The 22,530-nt window shown below is 44.4% G+C and overlaps 3 protein-coding genes across 12 annotated transcripts in view; 1 reads left to right on the top strand and 2 right to left on the bottom strand.

Moving 5' to 3' along the window:
* The window catches only part of LOC106574571 (pericentrin), a 47,996-nt gene extending 47,244 nt beyond the window's left edge, over positions 1-752 (bottom strand). For all 10 annotated transcript variants that reach the window (XR_006759812.1, XM_045697686.1, XM_045697687.1 and 7 more), the window contains exon 1: positions 586-752. Coding sequence is in view for 9 of the 10 variants with exons in the window: in XM_045697686.1 (XP_045553642.1) it covers positions 586-633 (48 nt within the window). In the remaining variant the exon portion in view is untranslated. The remainder of the gene's footprint in view (positions 1-585) is intronic.
* Positions 753-1,972: 1,220 nt separating this feature from the next.
* On the top strand, positions 1,973-5,329 carry cssa16h21orf58 (chromosome ssa16 C21orf58 homolog). Its single transcript, XM_014150461.2, has 8 exons — positions 1,973-2,897; positions 3,046-3,126; positions 3,344-3,401; positions 3,531-3,604; positions 3,690-3,869; positions 3,995-4,109; positions 4,188-4,300; positions 4,799-5,329. The coding sequence occupies exons 2-8, from the start codon at positions 3,070-3,072 to the stop codon at positions 5,006-5,008; spliced, it is 807 nt and encodes a 268-aa protein (XP_014005936.1). The 5' UTR covers positions 1,973-2,897; positions 3,046-3,069; the 3' UTR covers positions 5,009-5,329.
* LOC106574527 (ubiquitin carboxyl-terminal hydrolase 40) lies at positions 5,326-22,499 on the bottom strand. Its single transcript, XM_045697685.1, has 31 exons — positions 21,717-22,499; positions 21,527-21,594; positions 21,316-21,429; positions 20,994-21,158; positions 20,323-20,469; positions 20,060-20,203; positions 19,776-19,904; positions 19,530-19,634; positions 19,310-19,417; positions 18,970-19,173; positions 18,707-18,842; positions 18,424-18,505; positions 18,131-18,302; positions 17,943-18,027; positions 17,797-17,867; positions 17,332-17,693; positions 17,047-17,203; positions 15,634-15,694; positions 13,487-13,540; positions 12,233-12,408; positions 12,070-12,106; positions 11,892-11,956; positions 8,752-8,826; positions 8,529-8,658; positions 8,364-8,446; positions 8,164-8,282; positions 7,998-8,063; positions 7,654-7,864; positions 7,459-7,554; positions 7,227-7,312; positions 5,326-7,061 (listed from the first exon to the last, which is right to left on the bottom strand). Exons 1-31 carry the CDS (start codon positions 21,907-21,909, stop codon positions 6,938-6,940), a joined length of 3,825 nt encoding a protein of 1,274 aa, XP_045553641.1. The 5' UTR covers positions 21,910-22,499; the 3' UTR covers positions 5,326-6,937.
* Positions 22,500-22,530: the final 31 nt, after the last annotated feature.

The raw sequence follows: 22,530 nt of genomic DNA, 5'->3' as shown, positions 1-22,530 counted from the left end.
CTGCATCGACTTGTCAAGCAGGGATGATACTCTCCCAGTAAGCGGCCCACACTAATTAGTAAACAGAAGGGGAATATATTTGGGCTGGGTAGCAAACAGAATAAGAAACCGTTTCTACTGCAACTAGCCAAATGCTAACTACGTTAATAAACAGTTGTACACTGGGTGCATTTAGTTAAGTCATTAACCAAGGTAAGTTATTACAACAGTAGATGAGACTGTAGGGTAGCTCAAATAGGCAGTATAACGTCAGCTGGGTTGTTGAGTCAACGGTAGAACACCAACATTTGTTTTAGCAAGCCACAAATTGGGTCATTATAATTCATGAATAACAAAGAGTTTAGCTAGTTACTATACTGTAGCTAATTTAGACTCGGCTAACCATAGCTACATGTAATGTAGTTAGCTAGCTTTGTTAGCGATTCAATTAGTTGCTAAAACTTGAACTTACTCAAGGCCCTATATCTAGCAACTACAACCTATTACTTTATTGTACGACAATGTTGCTGACACTGATACATTTAGCTAGGTTAACTTGTTGGCTAGATAGCTACTTTGATGCATTACCCATAAGTCGTTACAGACCTTTGCTCTTCCAGCATCTAGTTTCCTCTGTCGTTCATCTTCGTCCATGTCTTGGTTGCAACACAACCATTAAAGGTTAAAAGGACAAATGTCCTGAAATCGCTGATTATTCCACTAAAACCTTTCACTTTCTTGTGCCTCGGCTGCAAAATCTTTGGAACTGTCAATATGAAATTCAATATGGCCGCCATGTCGTTTTAGCACCGCCCTTATTAAGTTGCCTCCACTAATATGGCCAATCAACACACTCGGAGCGAATTTCCCAGCCAATGGAAATCATGCTCTCTAACTGTTTACACGCACGGTCAAAAACTCCCTCCCACATTCTACAGGTCCCTGACTGACAAGTTTGAAACCAATCAGAGGACTAAATTGTGAAGCTAAACTTTGATTGATAAGGAAACTAGCCAATACATATAGAGTTACAAAAATAGTCCACCCATACAAATCTTTTTTTAAACATGTGCGTGTTTTTGACTGGATCATTAGGCTTTTTAAACCAACTACTCCACATGCAAACGGCGCGATAAATGCCCGTGGGAAAGTAGTTAACCAGTAGCAGCATAGCTTTGTGTTTTCCCAAACTCAACTGTCAACTGATGTATCTTGACTACGGATTTAGTCCACTAACTACATATTAGAGCTCTTCATGGGTCCACCCGAACACGATTACCCGAGACCAGTTCCGGGTCCAAAATTCAAACGTGTGCAGGTTGGGTCCGGTTGAGTTGCATTTACACAGGCAGCACAATTCAGATATCTTTTCCTCTAATCTTTTCAGTGAGATCTTTTTCAGAGCTGATCTGATTTGTCAAAAGACCAGTTAGGGACAGATCGAAATGTACTGGGGGGAGTGGTGGTCCAAATAGGTAGGGTTGTCAAAGACATTTTTTTTTTTGCTTTGGGGAGGGTTGTGTGTTTTTTTTATTGGGCACATGGGAGGGTAGTGCGTTATTTCCCTGGTTTACACTTGCTCTTCTGCTCATACTTTCCCTATAAATAATGGTTAGACTTACTTTTGATGTTACCCTAATAAAGTTTAGAAATGTTTGTGAAGATTTGGTATGGTGTGGCTATTATTAAAAACCTCATGTAGTTTGTTAGGAAGGCTACATACATTAACCTGAGCTATATGCAACCCTTTCCTTATCAAGTGAAGATCAATAGAGCATGTATTGGTTATAGTTGAAGTTGTCATGATACACTACAACACACAAACTCAAATTGGAACATTAAATTAAAATAGCCAGGGAGTTACTCTAGAGTCCCGATACAATTGCCCGTTGATATAAAGTTTATCCATCATCATGGAGACTCGTTGATTCAGGCAACGTTTTTCCTTCATGATGGGATATAGTTTTTTTCTCCTTTCATTGATCTCGGTGGGGAAGTGATCATTCATTCCAAGATCAGTGTTTCTGAGTTCTCTGCCCATGTTCTTCGTCATTTCGTTTTGCTTCAATTTGTCAAAACATGTAATAATAGCCCGCGGCCTCTTTCCAGAGGCCTTACCTATTCTATGGACTCTGGAGAAAGTGACATTACGCACAACATCAGGGGGCAGTTTTAGTTGAGTTGACATAAAGTCTCGGACTGTGTCCTCACAGCCTCTGCTGTTGTCATTCTCCGGTATCCCTGAAAATATTAGATTGTCCCGCATTGATCGACACTGTACATCAAGCAAGGTTTCTTTAAGTTGTTTGTACTCCCTTTGTACCACCTCCACCTTGCTATGAATAGAGTCTACAGTACCTTTCAGCGCCGTGTTCTCTTTCCTTAGATCATCAATCTGACGTTGGCTGAATTCTAGACTAGCACATAATGCATTGATGTCCTCTCGTAATATATCAAGTTTGACAAGCCTTTCATTGATAGATTTTAACAAGTCAACATCCATATCAGTAAACCTCTCCCCACTCGCCATACGCGCCCTCATACATAGGGGATGGTTTGGTTCCATCGTTGATACGGTTGATACCTATTGGCCAACCTGGTTTTGGTTTGTTTTGTTGATTGGGTTGGTTGTCCTTATATGCAGTCCTTGTGTTGACAGCATATATTACTTTCTATTCTTATCCCAAACAATTTCACTGACCCTTTCTTTTACATTTCTTTAATTGCCTTACTGGGTTGTTCAAGAGAAATACACTGTTTTTGTCGGCTCAGATGGTAAACAGTAACCTAGGATCAAGACCAAAACCAGGAAAGGTAACCAAGCAGTAGGCGTGGCTTGGTTGACATAAACAGTTGTGTCCCTTAGTAACCAGGTAAGTGGTCTCAGTTTGGCGTAGAGACTGAGAGCTGATCGATAGGTGTGTGACATACGGCTAAAGAGCTACAGGAAAATTGGGGACGGGAGAGTGGGGGTGTGTACAGCAGCGACCCTCAGTCACTTATTGCTGTGTGTGTGTGTGTGTGTGTGTGTGTGTGTGTGTGTGTGTGGTGTGGACAACTTCACAGTGTGGAGAAAGCAGTACTCTCAGAATGACTGATCCCATGCTTGACCAGATGACCAGACTCAAACTCAGGCTGCTGGAGAAGGTCATTGATTATTTGATTGATTGAGTTTTTAACGTTTTGGATATCAAATAATCATCTGATCATTTACTGTGATAGGCAGAAATGCCATGTTTTTAACTTATAAGTGTAACAAAGAGTAGTAAAAGAGAGAATATTTTCTGATGCTGTGAGTTCTGGCTGCACATGGCTTCTAGCTGACTACTGACTACTCACCTCCTGCTTGTCTTCATGTCCACAGAGACTGGAGAATGAGAGGGACAACAAGGACGGCAGAGCAGAATCTGCCCTATCCACCAGTAAGACTACAAAATGTTTGAAAATAAATATTGTAATGAAGCGTTGAAGTACAAGCAAACCCTGATTGTTCCTTTTTGTGTGTGTGTAAGCTTTCTGACGTTACTTTATTCCTAATTCTGATTGGCCAGGGAGTTTTGATGGACAGGCGGATGCGCTGCACAGCGTGCTCAGACGAAAAAAGGACCTGCTGCAAAGACTGAGGGTACGACATCATTATTATTAAGATATTTATCACCATCATTATCATCAAACTCACATGGTAATGTCTGTGTGCGTGTTGCCTGCAGGAGCAGCACATGTTGGAGGACCTGAGCAGACCTCACACACGGGGTGGGACAGGGAGACGGTACCGCCCAGACCTCCTCCCTCCTCCTGTCCCTCTGCCTCCTACTCCGGCCCCCATCCATATCTACCAGCCTGCCCTTGCACCCCCCGCGCCACAGCCCCCACGCATCATCCAGCAAATGGCGAGACAAAAATCCTTCTCTTTCTCTCCCTCTGTCTTTCTCTCCATCTATCTTCCTCTTGCTCTGCTTTTCCTCTTTCTCTCGTACACACAGACAGCTGATGCTATTTCTCTCTTGGTCTGTAGTTGCCCCAGCAGCCTACTACCTTCATACAGCAGTTACCACAGCAACAGCCCCTCATACAACAGATACCCCCTCCTCAGCCTTACCCTGCACCACGGTCTGGGAGCATCAAAGAAGGTAAACACACACACAAATGCAGCTACTGGTGTGTGTGTGTATGTGTATATAATGTTAATTTTTATGTGTGTGTGTTAGACATGGTGGAGCTGATGTTGATGCAGAATGCTCAGATGCATCAGATCATAATGCACAACATGATGCTGAAAGCAATACCTCCCACGGCCCTGTCACCACCTAACTCAGGACAGGTCAGTATCACACACACCCACATCATTTATGTCAAATCGTATTTGTCACAAGCGCCAAATACAACAGTTGTAGACCTTACCGTGAAATTCTTACTTACAAGCCCTTAACCAACAATATAGTTCAAGAAATAGAGTTAAGAAAATATTTACTAAATAAAATACAAAATAAAATAAAAAGTGACAGAATAAAATAATAATGAGGCTATATAAAGGGGGTACCGGTGCCGAGTCAATGTGCAGGGGTACAGGTTAGAAGAGGTCATTTGTACATGTAGGTAGGGGTAAAGTGACTATGCATAAATAATAAACAGTGTGTAACAGCAGTGTAAAAACAAAGGGGGGGGGGTCAATGTAAATAGTCCCGATTGCCATTTGATGATTAATTGTTCAGCAGTCTTATGGTTCCTGTCACCCACATACCAAAGATCATGCCTTTTTGGAATTCATAACATCTTATATTTGTTACTTTGTTTTCATCTTGATGTTGACCTCATCCAGGATGTTGTTGTGAGGTCAGCGGTCAAACCAAGAGGAAACGCCGTCCACCACCATCACTATGGCCCCCAGGCCCAAATGCTACCTCCCATTGGCTATCCCATGTGGCCCTCGATGACATCATCGCTACCTGAAGGGCAGGGCGGGCATCATATGCCGTCCGTGCAGCATGTGACCGGCCCCATCACGCTGCCCCCACTCAACTTGTATTAGCCTAGCCCTGAACAATATTCCCTAACCCCTATCTTGAGATATTGTCTTGTGTGAGCATTTCATATTTCAAAATATATACAGATAGATGATTGATTGTAAATGTAAAATGTATACATTGATATTATGTTTGATAAGCATCATTTCGGTATAGCCAAATATAATGGTTGAATGGAGAATTTGCTTCTTGGCACTGGCAACATGTTGTAAATTCAAATGTGTTGGCCTACTATGATTCGTGGTTGCAAAAGAGTGTGCAAATGACAAAGGTCTGTAAACATGCATCAGGACTTCAAAATAAATAAAACAAGATTTGCAAACACGCTTCTTGATCCGTTTTATTCTGTATTTAATCCAAATCACAAAACTCTCCATCTATCAAACCTTGCTTCTTGATCTGTTTTATTCTGTAGTTAATCCAAAACTCTCCATCTATCAAACCTTGCTTCTTGATCTGTTTTATTCTGTAGTTAATCCAAAACTCTCCATCTCTCCTTGATCAGTTTTATTCTGTAGTTAATCCAAAACTCTCCATCTCTCCTTGATCAGTTTTATTCTGTATTTAATCCAAAACTCTCCATCTGTCCTTGCTTCTTGATCTGTTTTATTCTGTAGTTAATCAAAAACTCTTCATCTGTCAAACCTTGCTTCTTGGCACTGACCCACACCACAAGTAGAAGTCATACAGTACTCAAAACTAACTTAAGTTATTCTTACAGCAAATGCAAAAATAAAAACATCAGATTAGTTAGGAAATCAAATAATCTCATAATCCAAAACAAAGTCGCTCGCATTCATTGTCCAACCGTCATTTCTAAAAGTCACGTATGACATATTAGTCAAATGATCCATGAATTATTTTAACTCCCTGAAGTCCGTCCAAACACACCCACTGCATGCACATGAAACAAACATAATTATAGTATGATTAACATGATCAACTCTGGTGCAGAGGCATGATGGGATACAGAGAAAACACTTGGACTCTTTCCCATGTAAGGAAAATGGCGAGAGGGTGAGACCACTAAGTGAAGATGAAGTTAGGAGGGAAAGAAAGGTAGAGCGAGAGAGGGCGCAACAGAGAGGTAGAGAAATGAGGTAGGGGGGACTATTCCGGACTGAGCTGAATTGTGGCTCGTCCATGTTAAGGCATGGATATAAACCCACTAACTCTTATTAGAAATATAGGTGTATATATTATCTATAATCTACTGGTACATATCTATACTTCTGTGGTGTGTACCATTGCAAACTACTCAGCAGATACTGTAAATACATACCAATATATATGTAATACACCCAGTACTATGAGTGGAAAAACTGTTTCCTATTGGATCTCATGTAGAAATACTGTTTCCTATTGGACCTCATGTAGAAATACTGTTTCCTATTGGATCTCATGTAGAAATACTGTTTCCTATTGGATCTCATGTAGAAATACTGGTTCCTATTGGATCTCATGTAGAAATACTGGTTCCTATTGGATCTCATGTAGAAATACTGGTTCCTATTGGATCTCATGTAGAAATACTGGTTCCTATTGAAACTCATGTAGAAATACTGGTTCCTATTGGATCTCATGTAGAAATACTGGTTCCTATTGGATCTCATGTAGAAATACTGGTTCCTATTGGATCATGTAGAGGGGAGAAGGGATCCAGATGTAGTGACAGAGAGATGGAAGGAGAGTCAGAGACTGCAGTCTGTATAGCGAACCAGTAAGTCATCCCACCACCAGACCTACACTAGCAGAAGATAGCAGATGTATGGGGGGGGGTCAAGCTGTGTGAACACATTATCAAAAATGTTTGGCACACAAACAGACGTCCAGAAGATAGTTCATGATGTTGAGCGATGCCACGGTGAGAAAGTCTGTGTGTGCGCGCATGTGTACTGTATGTGTTTGTTTGTGTGTGTGTGTGTAAGGCGAGGCTATCTGAACACCCCCACGTTGATTGACAGGGCCACCTCTGGCTTCCTGGCCTTGACTGGCCCCGTCTTCTTCTCTGGTCCCACCCCTTGGTTGGTCTCAACTTCAGCCCCCGCACCCTGCCCTCTACAGGAGTAAAGAGGAAATAGTATCAATGTAAACTGTAGACATTTAGTTATTTATAATAACTTTGTAACTATAAATACACTTTCTTGTAAAGCTAATGTCATACACGAAAAGCAGCGTCAACACTGTGACCTGAGTCTCATTGGATCTTTTAAGAAGCCCCACCCTTTCCTGCGTTGCTCCTTCTCTTCCCTCAACCTCTGCTCATCCTGTTGGGTGCTAAAGTCCCGGTTATTGTCAATCAACAGGTTCTGTCCAATCAGAAAACACCATGTTACTGTCAAAGTATTATCCAATCAGAAAACCATGTCACATTCAATAAGCAAGTCCTGTCCAATTAAATCAGAGGAGGCTGGAACGCAACCAATACGATGAACCACAGAGCTGCGTTTGTTACCTTGACACCGATGATGTCACCGTCTTTAAGGTGGAAAGGCGCTCCAAGCAGAGACTCCGCCTTTTTCTTCTTCTTCCGTTTGGACACCTGCTGGCTCTGTGTGCACGCATCATCAACAAGAGCCAGGAAGAGTCATAAATAAACCATAGGAGAGTGACAACAAAACATCAGGCTCCCTCCCTCCACATCTCTTACCCAGTTGGAGAAAGTCTCCCAGGTGTGTGTGTGTGGCTGGTGCTTGGCCAGTAGCAGGGAGTCAGGAGAGAGGCCGTATGTTGAGGCCAGGGCAGAGCGTAGCGATCTGGGGGAAGGGTCTCGAGAAGCATCCCAGACCAGGTCCTCTGGAGGGTAGTAACCCCTCTCCCCTGGCACCCCCATCTGGACACGCAGCAACACCTCCTTAGGACTGGGGGAAGGGGGAATGGGGCAATAAGATGGTGGGAGAGGAACAGAAGAGCGAGGGATAACAACAGATCCAGAAATCATGTTTCCGATATCTGCTTAACTGACCAATGAGAGTAGAATAACCCCAGGCTTACCCAAGATCCTCTTCTCTCAGTAGCTGCTGCACACAAAACTCCACCCCACTGCACAACTTCAACTTCCTGTGAACAGATACTTGTTGTTGAGAAAAGGGATGAGAGGAGAGAGAAGTGTGTGTGTGTGTGTGTGTGTGTGTGTGTGTGTGTGTGTGTGTGTGTGTACCTGAGTGTGTGTTGTTGTCCTCTGAGGATACGGGTTAGTCTCTGTCCCTCCAGCTGCCACACACGCAGAAACGCAGGAGTGGGCACACACACATACTGCAGCGCCGGCAGTGTCAGCACCTAACACACAGAGTATTAACACACATACAGCATGGACATACACATGCTAGAAGGAGCAGTATCAACACACACACACACTACCTGAGTCTTCAGCTCCTCCAGTGTAGCCTCCTCTGAGATCTCCACCTGTCCCACAGTCCTCAGCTCCACCATGGCCCCGCCAACTAAACACACACACACATTTTAACCAGTGGACATAGTTTCATACCTTCATACCTAGTTTCACACTGTGTGTGTGTGTCTCACCTGCAGTCATGACCTCCAACCTCTGACCCCCCGTGGACCCCTCGGCTGTGCCGTTGACCTCTGTTTCCATGGAGACCACGGGATTGGTTCTCGGCTCCACATACAGCCAGACTAACATCTTCAGAAAACCCTGAGAGGGGGGGGAAGGGGGGACACTTGAGAGAGGGAATACGTGTCTGTAGAGAGTGAATGGGCTTGTAAGAGAACAGGAAGTTGAGTGTACCTTGGGAGGAAGTCGTCCCTCAGTAATCACCAGAGCGTCTCCATGACTCATCTTCAGCTCTGAGAGAGGCGCCTCCTGGGGAAGAAACGAGAGGGAGAGATTGTGGCAGTGAGTGAAAAAGAGAGCGGAAAATGTATCCCACTTCTTGATTTTGCTTAAGCAATAATTTATTCGAACCCAGGGATTATCGTGACAATAACACCCAACTATGGTCTGTTCTTAAGCCCGACGCAGAGGTACGAGGAAACATCCCTTTGCAGGGTGTTATTCACGATCATCCCCGGGTTCGAGTGCCCTTACTGCTTTAACAAAACAATTGCCAACATATAAAAAAAGATTAACAACCTGTTTTCATAAACATGGGTACATTTGTTTTATTTCATCCTTCCACCAGACAATATAGTCAGAGCAAAAGCCAGTCGTTAGTTCTGAGATTCTGCAGTTGTCAGCCAAGCAGGCTGGTCGTCTATTCTATTAACATGGTTGTCAGCCAAGCAGACTGGTTGTCTATTCTATTAACATGGTTGTCAGCCAAGCGGGCTGGTCGTCTATTCTATTAACATGGTTGTCAGCCAAGCAGGCTGGTCGTCTATTCTATTAACATGGTTGTCAGCCAAGCAGACTGGTCGTCTATTCTATTGACATGGTTGTCAGCCAAGCAGGCTGGTCGTCTATTCTATTAACATGGTTGTCAGCCAAGCAGACTGGTTGTCTATTCTATTAACATGGTTGTCAGCCAAGCGGGCTGGTCGTCTATTCTATTAACATGGTTGTCAGCCAAGCAGGCTGGTCGTCTATTCTATTAACATGGTTGTCAGCCAAGCAGACTGGTCGTCTATTCTATTGACATGGTTGTCAGCCAAGCAGACTGGTCGTCTATTCTATTGACATGGTTGTCAGCCAAGCAGGCTGGTCGTCTATTCTATAAACATGGTTGTCAGCCAAGCAGGATGGTCGTCTATTCTATAAACATGGTTGTCAGCCAAGCAGGCTGGTCGTCTATTCTATTAACATGGTTGTCAGCCAAGCAGACTGGTCGTCTATTCTATTGACATGGTTGTCAGCCAAGCAGACTGGTTGTCTATTCTATTGACATGGTTGTCAGCCAAGCAGGCTGGCCGTCTATTCTATAAACATGGTTGTCAGCCAAGCAGGCTGGTCGTCTATTCTATTAACATGGTTGTCAGCCAAGCAGACTGGTCGTCTATTCTATTGACATGGTTGTCAGCCAAGCAGACTGGTTGTCTATTCTATTGACATGGTTGTCAGCCAAGCAGGCTGGCCGTCTATTCTATAAACATGGTTGTCAGCCAAGCAGGCTGGTCGTCTATTCTATTAACATGGTTGTCAGCCAAGCGGACTGGTCGTCTATTCTAATGGCATGGTTGTCAGCCAAGCAGGCTGGCCGTCTATTCTATAAACATGGTTGTCAGCCAAGCAGGCTGGTCGTCTATTCTATTAACATGGTCGTCAGCCAAGCAGGATGGTCGTCTATTCTATTAACATGGTTGTCAGCCAAGCAGGCTGGTCGTCTATTCTATTAACATGGTTGTCAGCCAAGCAGGCTGGTCGTCTATTCTATTCACATGGTTGTCAGCCAAGCAGGATGGTCGTCTATTCTATTCACATGGTTGTCAGCCAAGCAGGATGGTCGTCTATTCTATTAACATGGTTGTCAGCCAAGCAGGATGGCCGTCTATTCTATTGGCATGGTCGTCAGCCAAGCAGGCTGGTCGTCTATTCTATTGACATGGTCGTCAGCCAAGCAGGCTGGTCGTCTATTCTATTAACATGGTTGTCAGCCAAGCAGGCTGGTCGTCTATTCTATAAACATGGTTGTCAGCCAAGCAGGCTGGTCGTCTATTCTATTAACATGGTTGTCAGCCAAGCAGACTGGTCGTCTATTCTATTGACATGGTTGTCAGCCAAGCAGACTGGTTGTCTATTCTATTGACATGGTTGTCAGCCAAGCAGGCTGGCCGTCTATTCTATAAACATGGTTGTCAGCCAAGCAGGCTGGTCGTCTATTCTATTAACATGGTTGTCAGCCAAGCGGACTGGTCGTCTATTCTAATGGCATGGTTGTCAGCCAAGCAGGCTGGCCGTCTATTCTATAAACATGGTTGTCAGCCAAGCAGGCTGGTCGTCTATTCTATTAACATGGTCGTCAGCCAAGCAGGATGATCGTCTATTCTATTAACATGGTTGTCAGCCAAGCAGGCTGGTCGTCTATTCTATTAACATGGTTGTCAGCCAAGCAGGCTGGTCGTCTATTCTATTCACATGGTTGTCAGCCAAGCAGGATGGTCGTCTATTCTATTCACATGGTTGTCAGCCAAGCAGGATGGTCGTCTATTCTATTAACATGGTTGTCAGCCAAGCAGGATGGCCGTCTATTCTATTGGCATGGTCGTCAGCCAAGCAGGCTGGTCGTCTATTCTATTGACATGGTCGTCAGCCAAGCAGGCTGGTCGTCTATTCTATTAACATGGTTGTCAGCCAAGCAGGCTGGTTGTCTATTCTATTAGCATGGTCGTCAGCCAAGCAGGCTGGCTGTCTATTCTATTGGCATGGTCGTCAGCTAAGCAGGCTGGTCGTCTATTCTATTGGCATGGCGGGCTGGTCATCCGTTCTAAGCAAAACACTTTTTGCTATGCAAGTTGGTTACTTCTCCTTTGCCAACTACTCAATTAAAGCAAACTCACAATCACGACCAGCAGCTGAACCTACAGCAAACTATGTGCATTTTTGTTTGTTTTACCTTTATTTCTATTGCCATTTCTTTGGATATATCCATTATAATAGTCTCCTCTGGACACGATCATTCTCTATGGCACGGGGGAGGTAGCAAAAAAAACCTGCAACATTGTTGCACAGGTCAGCGCGGCAGGCGACAAGGTTTAGACAAACCTCAACTGTTGCCCACCAATTGCTAAGATGTAAGCATGGGGAAATCCTGTCGAGACATTTCTTTCCAGGGGAGTTTATTAATTGCCTGGCTGGGCTGTGGGACCCTGAAGGAGCATTGATCATTCAATTGAAAACTGTTAACAGGCATTACCCGGGGGATCATCGTGAATAACTCCCTGTATCAACCAATCAGCATCCAAACAACCCGTTATATAATTCTGGTTACTGACCTCATCCATCAAAGCCTCTCCCACCTCCTCACACCAGTCCAGCCTCCTTAGATGCCAACTGTCCCCTGTACACACACACACACACACACACTATTAACCCACACCATTACCCCTACACCATTAACACAAATGCACACACAGGGGAGAAGGGACACACTCTATAATCTAGTAGTTTTACCTTCAAGTCTTGCTGACTCCAACATTTTCTTGAGACACTACAATAGAATGTATAGATAGGATTAGCACTCATTAGCAGAGAAGCAGATACACTGTCTGACAGAGAGACAGACACAGGCAGGCAGACCGACCAGCAGACCAAATGATAGGCAGTCAGTCCCCACCTGTTTAACCGTGCTGGACTGCTCTATAATGATTTCCCCCTCCAAGCAAGAGGAGGGTGCTGTCCCCACACTGAAGTACAGGAACAGCTGTGTGTCTTTGGGGGCCGTTCCAGGACAGAGGGACAGGGAGGTCATCAGCCTAACCCCAGCGTCACGAACACTCAGCTCCTCACACACTGTGGGAGGCAACACACACACACGACAGGGCTTGACATTCAGGTACATTTGCCAGTGGCACACCGGGCCATTTCCAACTGAAAGCTACTGGCCCCCCCCAAAAAAATATCGAGATCAGGTGATTTTATCTTTAGTTTGCGGGTTGAGCAAGTTACCCGATAACACTACCCTCCACACAGAAATAATGACATTTTACTTGACAATATCACATTTACATTGATTGATTGGAGGGAAAAATAATACTTTGCGTAATCTCAAAAAGGGTGTTACCGTTAGCGATTTTGAACAGTCAGCAGGCTACAGTAGTAGGGCCAATAACATCTGGTTTATCTTTAGCTACAGTTTGTTTTCTCAGTGACTGAGTTATCACTATCAAAATCACACTTTTTAAAATGATTTATAGAAAAACAACATCAATTGGATGTTCCAAGTCCACAACAAATGCTTAAACCACATCTGGAGACCACTTTTAAGGTCTGGGAATAATCACAAATAGGCCTACAGCGTAGTCAACACTTAACTGGGAAGGTTATGGGAAGACTTTAGAAACGTTCATTCAAACAGAGCATGATGACGAAACTGTGCATTGCAAAGATTTAACCACGACTTTAACCACGAACCAAACATCGTAAATACCTGTTTTACATACCCATTGTTGCCTTATAATATCTACCAGTTGAAACATCTTTCCTACATACCCTACCAGCAGCCCTACTACTGTCCTTCTGTGTGCTGCTCCGCGTGACAACCAGTGGCGAGCTGCTCTTTCTTGCTGCCTGACAGACGAACTAGTCTGTGTGTGTGTGATAATCTGCATAACGAACTAACAGCTTTGGGAATTTGTCTGTTTTTTTTCAACAATTATATACAGCCAGGACTGTAAATATCATTATTACAATATTTCTTTGGGGGGGGGCCCATTGTTGTGGAGGATTGACTGGCCCGGAGGGCTTCCAAAACCTCCCCGGGCCAGCAGGTAGCCCTGTATGTCGAGCCCTGCATCAATACATAAACACAGTTAGGACAAAGTAAGAGATGCATGTGTTCATGTGTGAGGGTCATTGGGGGTTACAGTACCTGGGGGCAGGAGTTTCCCTGTACGGTCCACCTGCCTCAGACAGCATGCCACACCTGGACAGAGATACACACACCAGTGAAGAGACAACAAACACATATCTATGATAATAATACCAGCTGCTGCTATTAGGAGTGGTAATAATAACAGTATCTGACCTGCTAGCTGCTGCTATTAGGAGTGGTAATAATAACACTATCTGACCTGCTGCTATTAGGAGTGGTAATAATAACAGTATCTGACCTGCTGCTATTAGGAGTGGTAATAATAACAGTATCTCACCTGCTGCTATTAGGAGTGGTAATAATAACAACACTATCTGACCTGCTAGCTGCTGCTATTAGGAGTGGTAATAATAACAGTATCTGACCTGCTAGCTGCTGCTATTAGGAGTGGTAATAATAACAGTATCTGACCTGCTAGCTGCTGCTATTAGGAGTGGTAATAATAACAGTATCTGACCTGCTAGCTGCTGCTATTAGGAGTGGTAATAATAACAGTATCTGACCTGCTAGCTGCTGCTATTAGGAGTGGTAATAATAACAGTATCTGACCTGCTAGCTGCTGCTATTAGGAGTGGTAATAATAACAGTATCTGACCTGCTAGCTGCTGCTATTAGGAGTGGTAATAATAACACTATCTGACCTGCTAGCTGCTGCTATTAGGAGTGGTAATAATAACAGTATCTGACCTGCTAGCTGCTGCTATTAGGAGTGGTAATAATAACACTATCTGACCTGCTAGCTGCTGCTATTAGGAGTGGTAATAATAACACTATCTGACCTGCTAGCTGCTGCTATTAGGAGTGGTAATAATAACAGTATCTGACCTGCTGCTATTAGGAGTGGTAATAATAACACTATCTGACCTGCTAGCTGCTGCTATTAGGAGTGGTAATAATAACAGTATCTGACCTGCTAGCTGCTGCTATTAGGAGTGGTAATAATAACAGTATCTGACCTGCTGCTATTAGGAGTGGTAATAATAACAGTATCTGACCTGCTAGCTGCTGCTATTAGGAGTGGTAATAATAACAGTATCTGACCTGCTGCTATTAGGAGTGGTAATAATAACACTATCTGACCTGCTTGCTGCTATTAGGAGTGGTAATAATAACAGTATCTGACCTGCTGCTATTAGGAGTGGTAATAATAACACTATCTGACCTGCTCTGCGCTATTAGGAGTGGTAATAATAACACTATCTGACCTGCTGCTATTAGGAGTGGTAATAATAACAGTATCTGACCTGCTGCTATTAGGAGTGGTAATAATAACAGTATCTGACCTGCTGCTATTAGGAGTGGTAATAATAACACTATCTGACCTGCTGCTATTAGGAGTGGTAATAATAACAGTATCTGACCTGCTGCTATTAGGAGTGGTAATAATAACACTATCTGACCTGCTGCTATTAGGAGTGGTAATAATAACAGTATCTGACCTGCTAGCTGCTGCTATTAGGAGTGGTAATAATAACAGTATCTGACCTGCTGCTATTAGGAGTGGTAATAATAACACTATCTGACCTGCTGCTATTAGGAGTGGTAATAATAACAGTATCTGACCTGCTGCTATTAGGAGTGGTAATAATAACACTATCTGACCTGCTGCTATTAGGAGTGGTAATAAAAACACTATCTGACCTGCTGCTATTAGGAGTGGTAATAATAACACTATCTGACCTGCTGCTATTAGGAGTGGTAATAATAACAGTATCTGACCTGCTGCTATTAGGAGTGGTAATAATAACACTATCTGACCTGCTCGCTATTAGGAGTGGTAATAATAACACTATCTGACCTGCTTCGCTATTAGGAGTGGTAATAATAACACTATCTGACCTGCTGCCTATTAGGAGTGGTAATAATAACACTATCTGACCTGCTAGCTCTGCTATTAGGAGTGGTAATAATAACACTATCTGACCTGCTCTCTGCTATTAGGAGTGGTAATAATAACAGTATCTGACCTGCTAGCTGCTGCTATTAGGAGTGGTAATAATAACACTATCTGACCTGCTGCTATTAGGAGTGGTAATAATAACACTATCTGACCTGCTAGCTGCTGCTATTAGGAGTGGTAATAATAACAGTATCTGACCTGCTAGCTGCTGCTATTAGGAGTGGTAATAATAACACTATCTGACCTGCTAGCTGCTCCTGTAGCTGCAGCTCCACTATGGCCCTCTGTTTCACCTCACACAGTAGCTAGAAAAGAACACCCACCCACACATTAACATACTAAACACACACACATTAATATACTAAACACACCCACACATTAACATACTAAACACACACACATTAATATACTAAACACACCCACACATTAACATACTAAACACACACACATTAATATACTAAACACACCCACACATTAACATACTAAACACACACACATTAATATACTAAACACACCCACACATTAACATACTAAACACACACACATTAATATACTAAACACACCCACACATTAACATACTAAACACACACACGCATTTATATACTAAACACACACACGCATTAATATACTAAACACACACACATTAATATACTAAACACACACACATTAATATACTAAACACACACACACATTAATATACTAAACACACCCACACATTAACATACTAAACACACACACATGAATATACTAAACACACCCACACATTAACATACTAAACACACACACATTAATATACTAAACACACACACGCATTTATATACTAAACACACACACGCATTAATATACTAAACACACACAGATTAATATACTAAACACACACACAGATTAATATACTAAACACACACACAGATTAATATACTAAACACACACACGCATTAATATACTAAACACACACGCATTAATATACTAAACACACACACGCATTAATATACTAAACACACACACATTAATATACTAAACACACACACGCATTAATATACTAAACACACACGCATTAATATACTAAACACACACGCATTAATATACTAAACACACACGCATTAATATACTAAACACACACACGCATTAATATACTAAACACACACACGCATTAATATACTAAACACACACACGCATTAATATACTAAACACACACACGCATTAATATACTAAACACACACACGCATTAATATACTAAACACACACACGCATTAATATACTAAACACACACACGCATTAATATACTAAACACACACACGCATTAATATACTAAACACACACACATTAATATACTAAACACACACACATTAATATACTAAACACACACACATTAATATACTAAACACACACACATTAATATACTAAACACACACACATTAATATACTAAACACACACACATTAATATACTAAACACACACACATTAATATACTAAACACACACACACACACACACACACACATTAATATACTAAACACACACACACACACACACACACACACACACACACACACACACACACACACACACACACACATTAATATACTAAACACACACACACAAATATAGTAAACACACACACAAATATACTAAACACACATTCACACTTGCTAGCTCACCATGTTTCCAGAGGCAGGGACCTTTGCCCTCATCCTCTCCTCCTCTTCCTCCCCCTCTCCTCTTCTTCTTCTTCTCTCTGGTCGGTATTCCACCTGAAGCCAGCGACAGTCTGATGGTGTTGTCACGGTTACCATATCACCCCTCACACTGAACACACTGGGGGAGAGAGACATTACACACACAGCTATAGCAAACACACCAACTACACCTCATGTCTGTCACTCACTTACGCAGACTGACACACTGCCGCACACACACACACACACACACACCACGCTGCCCACCTGCTGTCCTGTGTCTGTGGCTCCAGCACCAGCAGTGCATCTCCATCCTTCAAGGCCAGCTCCTTCAGGGTCCTCTGCATGTCTCCAGGAGGGAAAACCCTCCACCCGCTGGCCCCTCCTCCCTCCCCTCCTCCCCTCTTCTCCTGACACAGGAGGCTCTCCTGTGTCTCCCCTAATGCCTCCCTCACCTCTCCTAGAGTCACCCGCCCAGCGAACCCCCTCGACTCCTTCGACAGCCCCGAACCTCCTTCCTCTCCCCCCTCCTCATCCCCTCCCTCCCCCTCTTCTCCCAGAGCGGGGCGAACCACGGTCAGCAGCATTGGTTCCCACTCGGCTCCTGTTTGGACAGTCGCCCCACAAACCTGAGGAAATAAAGGGGATATGATATGACAGCCGTTCTGGTTCTAGGACGTCCAGTAGCAGTGTGTACAACGGTGGATTGTGTTGATTCGAGGGTCTCCTCACCTCTCTGCCGTTCCACACAAACAGATCAGTGCCGGTCAAGATGCCTGCACTGTAGAGGGACACCTCATCATCTGAAACACACGTACAAAAGTTCAGTATGAACTCTCACAGAATGCACATGTTGCAAAAGTGTGTGTGTGTCTCACCTGTGAGAGTGTTGTAGAGGTGAAGGCCGGCTGGCAGACTTCTGGCCACAGTCAGAGCCATATCCCCCTCCCAGAGATCCTGCATCTGAACACACACACACACACACACACACACTGATTTGAGCTTTTTGCTCAGTGCCATGGCGTCATTAAGGAAGTGAGTTAATGAGTTGGAGTGATGACGTCACCTGGTAGATGATCATTCGCAAGTCTCCTACGGTCCTGCGGAGGTCGAAGGTGAGGTTGGTGGCCTCTTTCTGCTCTATGCTGATTGGCTTAAGAGCTCCGTTCTCCAACCTATAGCGCGGCGCTAGGTGGAGACGCAGCTCAACACTGTTATTGCTGGCCTCAAACTCCTCCCTATAGCAGAGTACACACACACAAACACACACACACACACACACGGGTAGCCAAAAAACATCAGCAAAATATAACAAAATACAGTGTGTGTGTGTGTGTGTGTGCGCGCACACGTGAGTACCGTCTCTGTTGTAGTCTTCTGTTCTCCTCTTCAGCCATCTCCAAGAGGTGAGGGGGAACCTTATACCCAGGATTCCTCAGGGCTGCCAGGGGGAAAACCTCATTTTAAAGACTGTATACGTGTGCGTTTTCACGTCTCTCCGTCACAACCTCTCTTTCTCTCCCACTCGCATCAAGTTTGGATGTGGCTCTCCTTTTCCTGCGCTCGCTCACTCTCTCCCTTTCCTTCTTACACCTCTCTCCCACACACCCAAACACCCACCCACACACAAACACCCACACACCTCCAGAAGGCCTGCGTAGCAGTGTCTTCCTATAGAACAGCATGTAGGCACTCTCCTTTCCCTGGTACATTTTCTCTACGTCTCTCTCATGGATCGACGTCACTGTGGAGTCATTCAGATCAAACCAGTGGCTGCCCTGTGGAGAGATGGAGAGAGGAAGAAAGAGAGAGACAGGAAAGAGATTTAAACCTAACCAATTGCAGCATCAACATAGCAGACACACCATCATTAAAGCAGAACCATGAGAGGTCTAACTAGTGTACCTGTGGTTCTGGTGCCGTCTCCAGTCCTAGTTCTGGTTGGGGGTTGGCTGTGTTGTTTTGGACTGGGTCTGGGGAAGAGCTAGGGCCAGGGGTTGGGTGGGCTGGGCTGGAGGGCTGGGTCACCGGGCTAGGGGGGTTGGCTTTCAGGGCCACCCGAGTGCCGTTATTGACCAACACAAACACATCACTGTGGTTCTGGAGGAACTGCAGAGGGAGAGAGGAGGCGAGAGGGAGATGAGTGGAAGGATAACGTGTGGAACGATGTAGAGGAGATAAGGAAAGGTAAGCGTTTATGTGACGTTGTGGAGCTCTTGGGGGAAGCCCATCAGTCATGTCCTACCTTGCCTATTGGGCCGTGGAGTTTCCTGTACTTCTTGCTCCAGGAAGAACCGATCTTGTCCATCAGTCTCTGGCCCAGCTGGTCCAGCAGCACGCTCCTGCTCTCCTCCTACAGGCCAGGAGGGGAACAACACCACATTAAGATCAGTCACTGGACCTACTGACGATGTTGCCCGTGGTGCTCTCGTTCCATCGGGTTAAACCAGCACGCTTCGCGTTACCTGGGCTATTATGGAGGAGAGTACAGATAGAGGGTCGTCTTTCTCCGGCTCAGGATACACTCTCACTTCCTTCTTCTTCTGAACCTTGGGTTTGGAATCCTCCTCCTGATACAAACGCACGCGCGTAAAGAAAAAGACACACACAAACACACACTTCGCTATTAGCACATTTAGTGACATACTCTAAGCCTCGATTGTCTACTATGCAATTGTTGTTCTCTCCTCCTCCCTCCCGCTCTCTCTCACCGGCGGCTCCCACAAGCCGAGGTGGTCCATGTCTTTGATGTAGACGTGGTAATGGCCGCCATAGCATCCTCCCTTATGGATGATGACAGAGAAGAGTTCATAGGAGTACTCCGAGTCCTCGTCTTCAGTCTGGGAGAGAGGGTGACATAGGATAGTCATTAGGCCTTATAATGCGACGTAACATATTCTTAAATGGTTTGACATTGTTTTAACTAAGTCACGTAGAGTACACACAGAGTAGGTGGCAGTGAAGCAATGCAGATCAATGTGGGTGGAGGTTGTACCTGTTCACAGAAGGGCCTGAGGTTGACGGTGAGAGGGAAGGTGTAGCGACCAGTCTCCTTGTAACGCTCGCACCTGGCAAAGTCAAAGTTAAACCTCAACAGAGACACTGTCAGGAAGGGAGGGAGCTTCCTCAGCTTGGCAGACTGCAGAGGGGAGAGAGAGAGAAAAAAAAAGTGGGCGCAAGGGAGAGAGAGTTCTGGAGTCAGTACCAATTCTAGAATAAACAAGTACAATTTAAATCCATGCCAATACTCCTACTAACCTTAGCAGCTGTGACTAGCTGGTCACACTGGCCACAGCGGTAGAGGTTACTGCCTTCAAACATCTCCTCTTCCACAAACATGTCCCAGAGCGCCCCCTCCAGGCCACACACGCCACGTACACACACTGTCAGGTCCAGGAAGTCCTCCTGAGAGGGAAAGAGAGAGCCAAGAGAAAGAGGTGTAAGCAACACAAAGATACACACATGTACCAGTTTTATCTCAATCTCTTCATTCAAAGACTCAATCATGGACACTCTTACTGACAGTTGTGGCTGCTTTGCGTGATGTATCGTTGTCTCTACCTTCTTGTCTGTGCCCACTAATGTTTGTACCCTGTTTTGAGCTGCTACCATGTTGTGCTGCTGCAATGTTGTTGTCATGTGCTGCTACCATGTTGTGTTGCTACAATGTTGTTGTCATGTGCTGCTACCATGTTGTGTTGCTACAATGTTGTTGTCATGTGCTGCTACCATGCTGTGTAGTCATGTTTTGCTGCCATGTTGTCTTGTCGTCTTAGGTCTCTCTTTATGTAGTGTTGTCTCTCTTGTCGTGGTGTGTTTTGTCCTATATTTTTAATCCCAGCCCCAGTAGGAAGCCTTTTGCCTTATGTAAATAAGAATTTGTTCTTAACTGACTTGCCTAGTTAAATAATGGTTAAATAAATAAAAACCTGTCTCTGGCTGATGTTGCCACACTCTTTGCAGAGGATGCTGTTGACAGTGGTGCCATGGTAGAGGCGCTGGATGAACGCACTACCGCTGGTGTCCACCAGGGAGTGCTCCAGGGCACTGAACAGAATCCTGTTCAACTCCTGCACATCATGTTGCCTGCTCTCCTACGGGAGATGTTAAGAGAGTGGTAAGCAAAATACTGTAGGAGAAAGCGATGTAGCATTATATAAAGCAAGCCTTATTCTCTAGTTTAGTGCCTGCGTCACGCACACCGCCATTCATACACACACTCGTTCACATGCTCGTGTTAACACACACTACCTCGCTGTTGTTCCAGCCGAAGCTGTCAGTGAGATCAGCAGTAGAGGCACTCTGTTGGTCCACCAAGAGTAGACGAGCAAACAGCCTCTGGAGCTCCAGTGGAATAACCCTGACCTGAGGGACAGAGTTAATGTACTACTCAAACACACCAATACAAATAAAGACATGCACACAGTGAGGAACACACACACTTCCATGGTTGGTTCCTTACCTTGGCCTCTGGATTGTCTTTGTCCTCCAGGCAGCCCAATTCCTTTGGACCCAGACTGAACAGCTCCTCTACACACACACACACACACACACACACACACACACACACACACACACACACACACACACGGTATTGCAAATACAGTATGAACCAAAGACAGAACACCAAGTGACCTGACTTGACCTCTCACCTCTGAACTCCGGGGTGAAGAGCAGGGTCTGGAGCAGGGAGTTGAGGTAGCACGTCCCTCCCTGGTTTTTAATCCCGCTGAGATTCACTCTTCCCCGGGGTGGAGGTGGCTCCCCTTCCCCCTTTACAACTCTACCTCCTGAGGGAGCCAGAGAAAATCCCTCCTCCTCTTCCTCGAAAAGACTCCCAAACATGGCTGGGCTTGCGTCTGTTTCTCTCTTTCCTGTGAAACGCACCTACAGGGGACTGAATTGAATGTCTAATTGTGTTCACGATCGCGTAGCTAGCTAACTAATAACACCTCTTGCTATCTCATCTTGGTCTTGCCTAGCTCTCTGTTGATAGTAGTGGGACTGACTCTGAAATAAGACGACTTTACAGGGGTAAACATAGCTATGAATAGATAACTAGTGTGTTCCCGTATAGTGCTCGAGTTATAGCAATTATTGTAGCAGGTTAACCAACAAGCTATACAATCATTGCCCTTACAACACGAGTTAATTTAGTGTGAACTGAGTTTACAACAGCTAAATTCGGACCGGTGACAGACAGTTATCCTACCTGGCTATCTGACTCGTTAGCTATCAAGCAAAACGTGTTTCAGCGTTCCTGACGCAAATAGAGCTTTAACTCCAGAAATCTCGTAATGCTTTTTTGTTAAGTTATAATCGAAGCCAAACTCTGTCTACATTCCTCTGTTTTAAATAAGAGAAAAAACGATAAAAGGTAAATAAAAACACCATTGATGAACAGTGCGCAGCCATAATGTCCTAAAGCCAAAGGGTAGAGTGGGGCATTGTGGTAGTTGTAGTGTT

The sequence above is a fragment of the Salmo salar genome, chromosome ssa16, assembly GCF_905237065.1.
Source record: "Salmo salar chromosome ssa16, Ssal_v3.1, whole genome shotgun sequence".
Lineage (NCBI taxonomy): Eukaryota > Metazoa > Chordata > Actinopteri > Salmoniformes > Salmonidae > Salmo > Salmo salar.
The sequence above is the reverse complement of the archived record's forward strand: the minus strand, read 5'-3'. Positions and strand labels throughout refer to the sequence as shown.

What these genes read in the sequence shown, in the direction of transcription:
- cssa16h21orf58 (XM_014150461.2), top strand. Translation starts at nt 3,070, where the DNA reads ATGACTGATCCCATGCTTGACCAGATGACCAGACTCAAACTCAGGCTG. An exon ending in ACCTGCTGCAAAGACTGAGG is followed by an intron (nt 3,605 to 3,689) that starts GTACGACATCAT and finishes TGTTGCCTGCAG; the next exon opens with GAGCAGCACATGTTGGAGGA. An exon ending in CACCACCTAACTCAGGACAG is followed by an intron (nt 4,301 to 4,798) that starts GTCAGTATCACA and finishes GACCTCATCCAG; the next exon opens with GATGTTGTTGTGAGGTCAGC.
- LOC106574527 (XM_045697685.1), bottom strand. Translation starts at nt 21,909, where the DNA reads ATGTTTGGGAGTCTTTTCGAGGAAGAGGAGGAGGGATTTTCTCTGGCT. An exon ending in AGAAGACTACAACAGAGACG is followed by an intron (nt 18,303 to 18,423) that starts GTACTCACGTGT and finishes ACTCTGCTATAG; the next exon opens with GGAGGAGTTTGAGGCCAGCA. An exon ending in CCTCTACAACACTCTCACAG is followed by an intron (nt 17,868 to 17,942) that starts GTGAGACACACA and finishes CGTGTGTTTCAG; the next exon opens with ATGATGAGGTGTCCCTCTAC.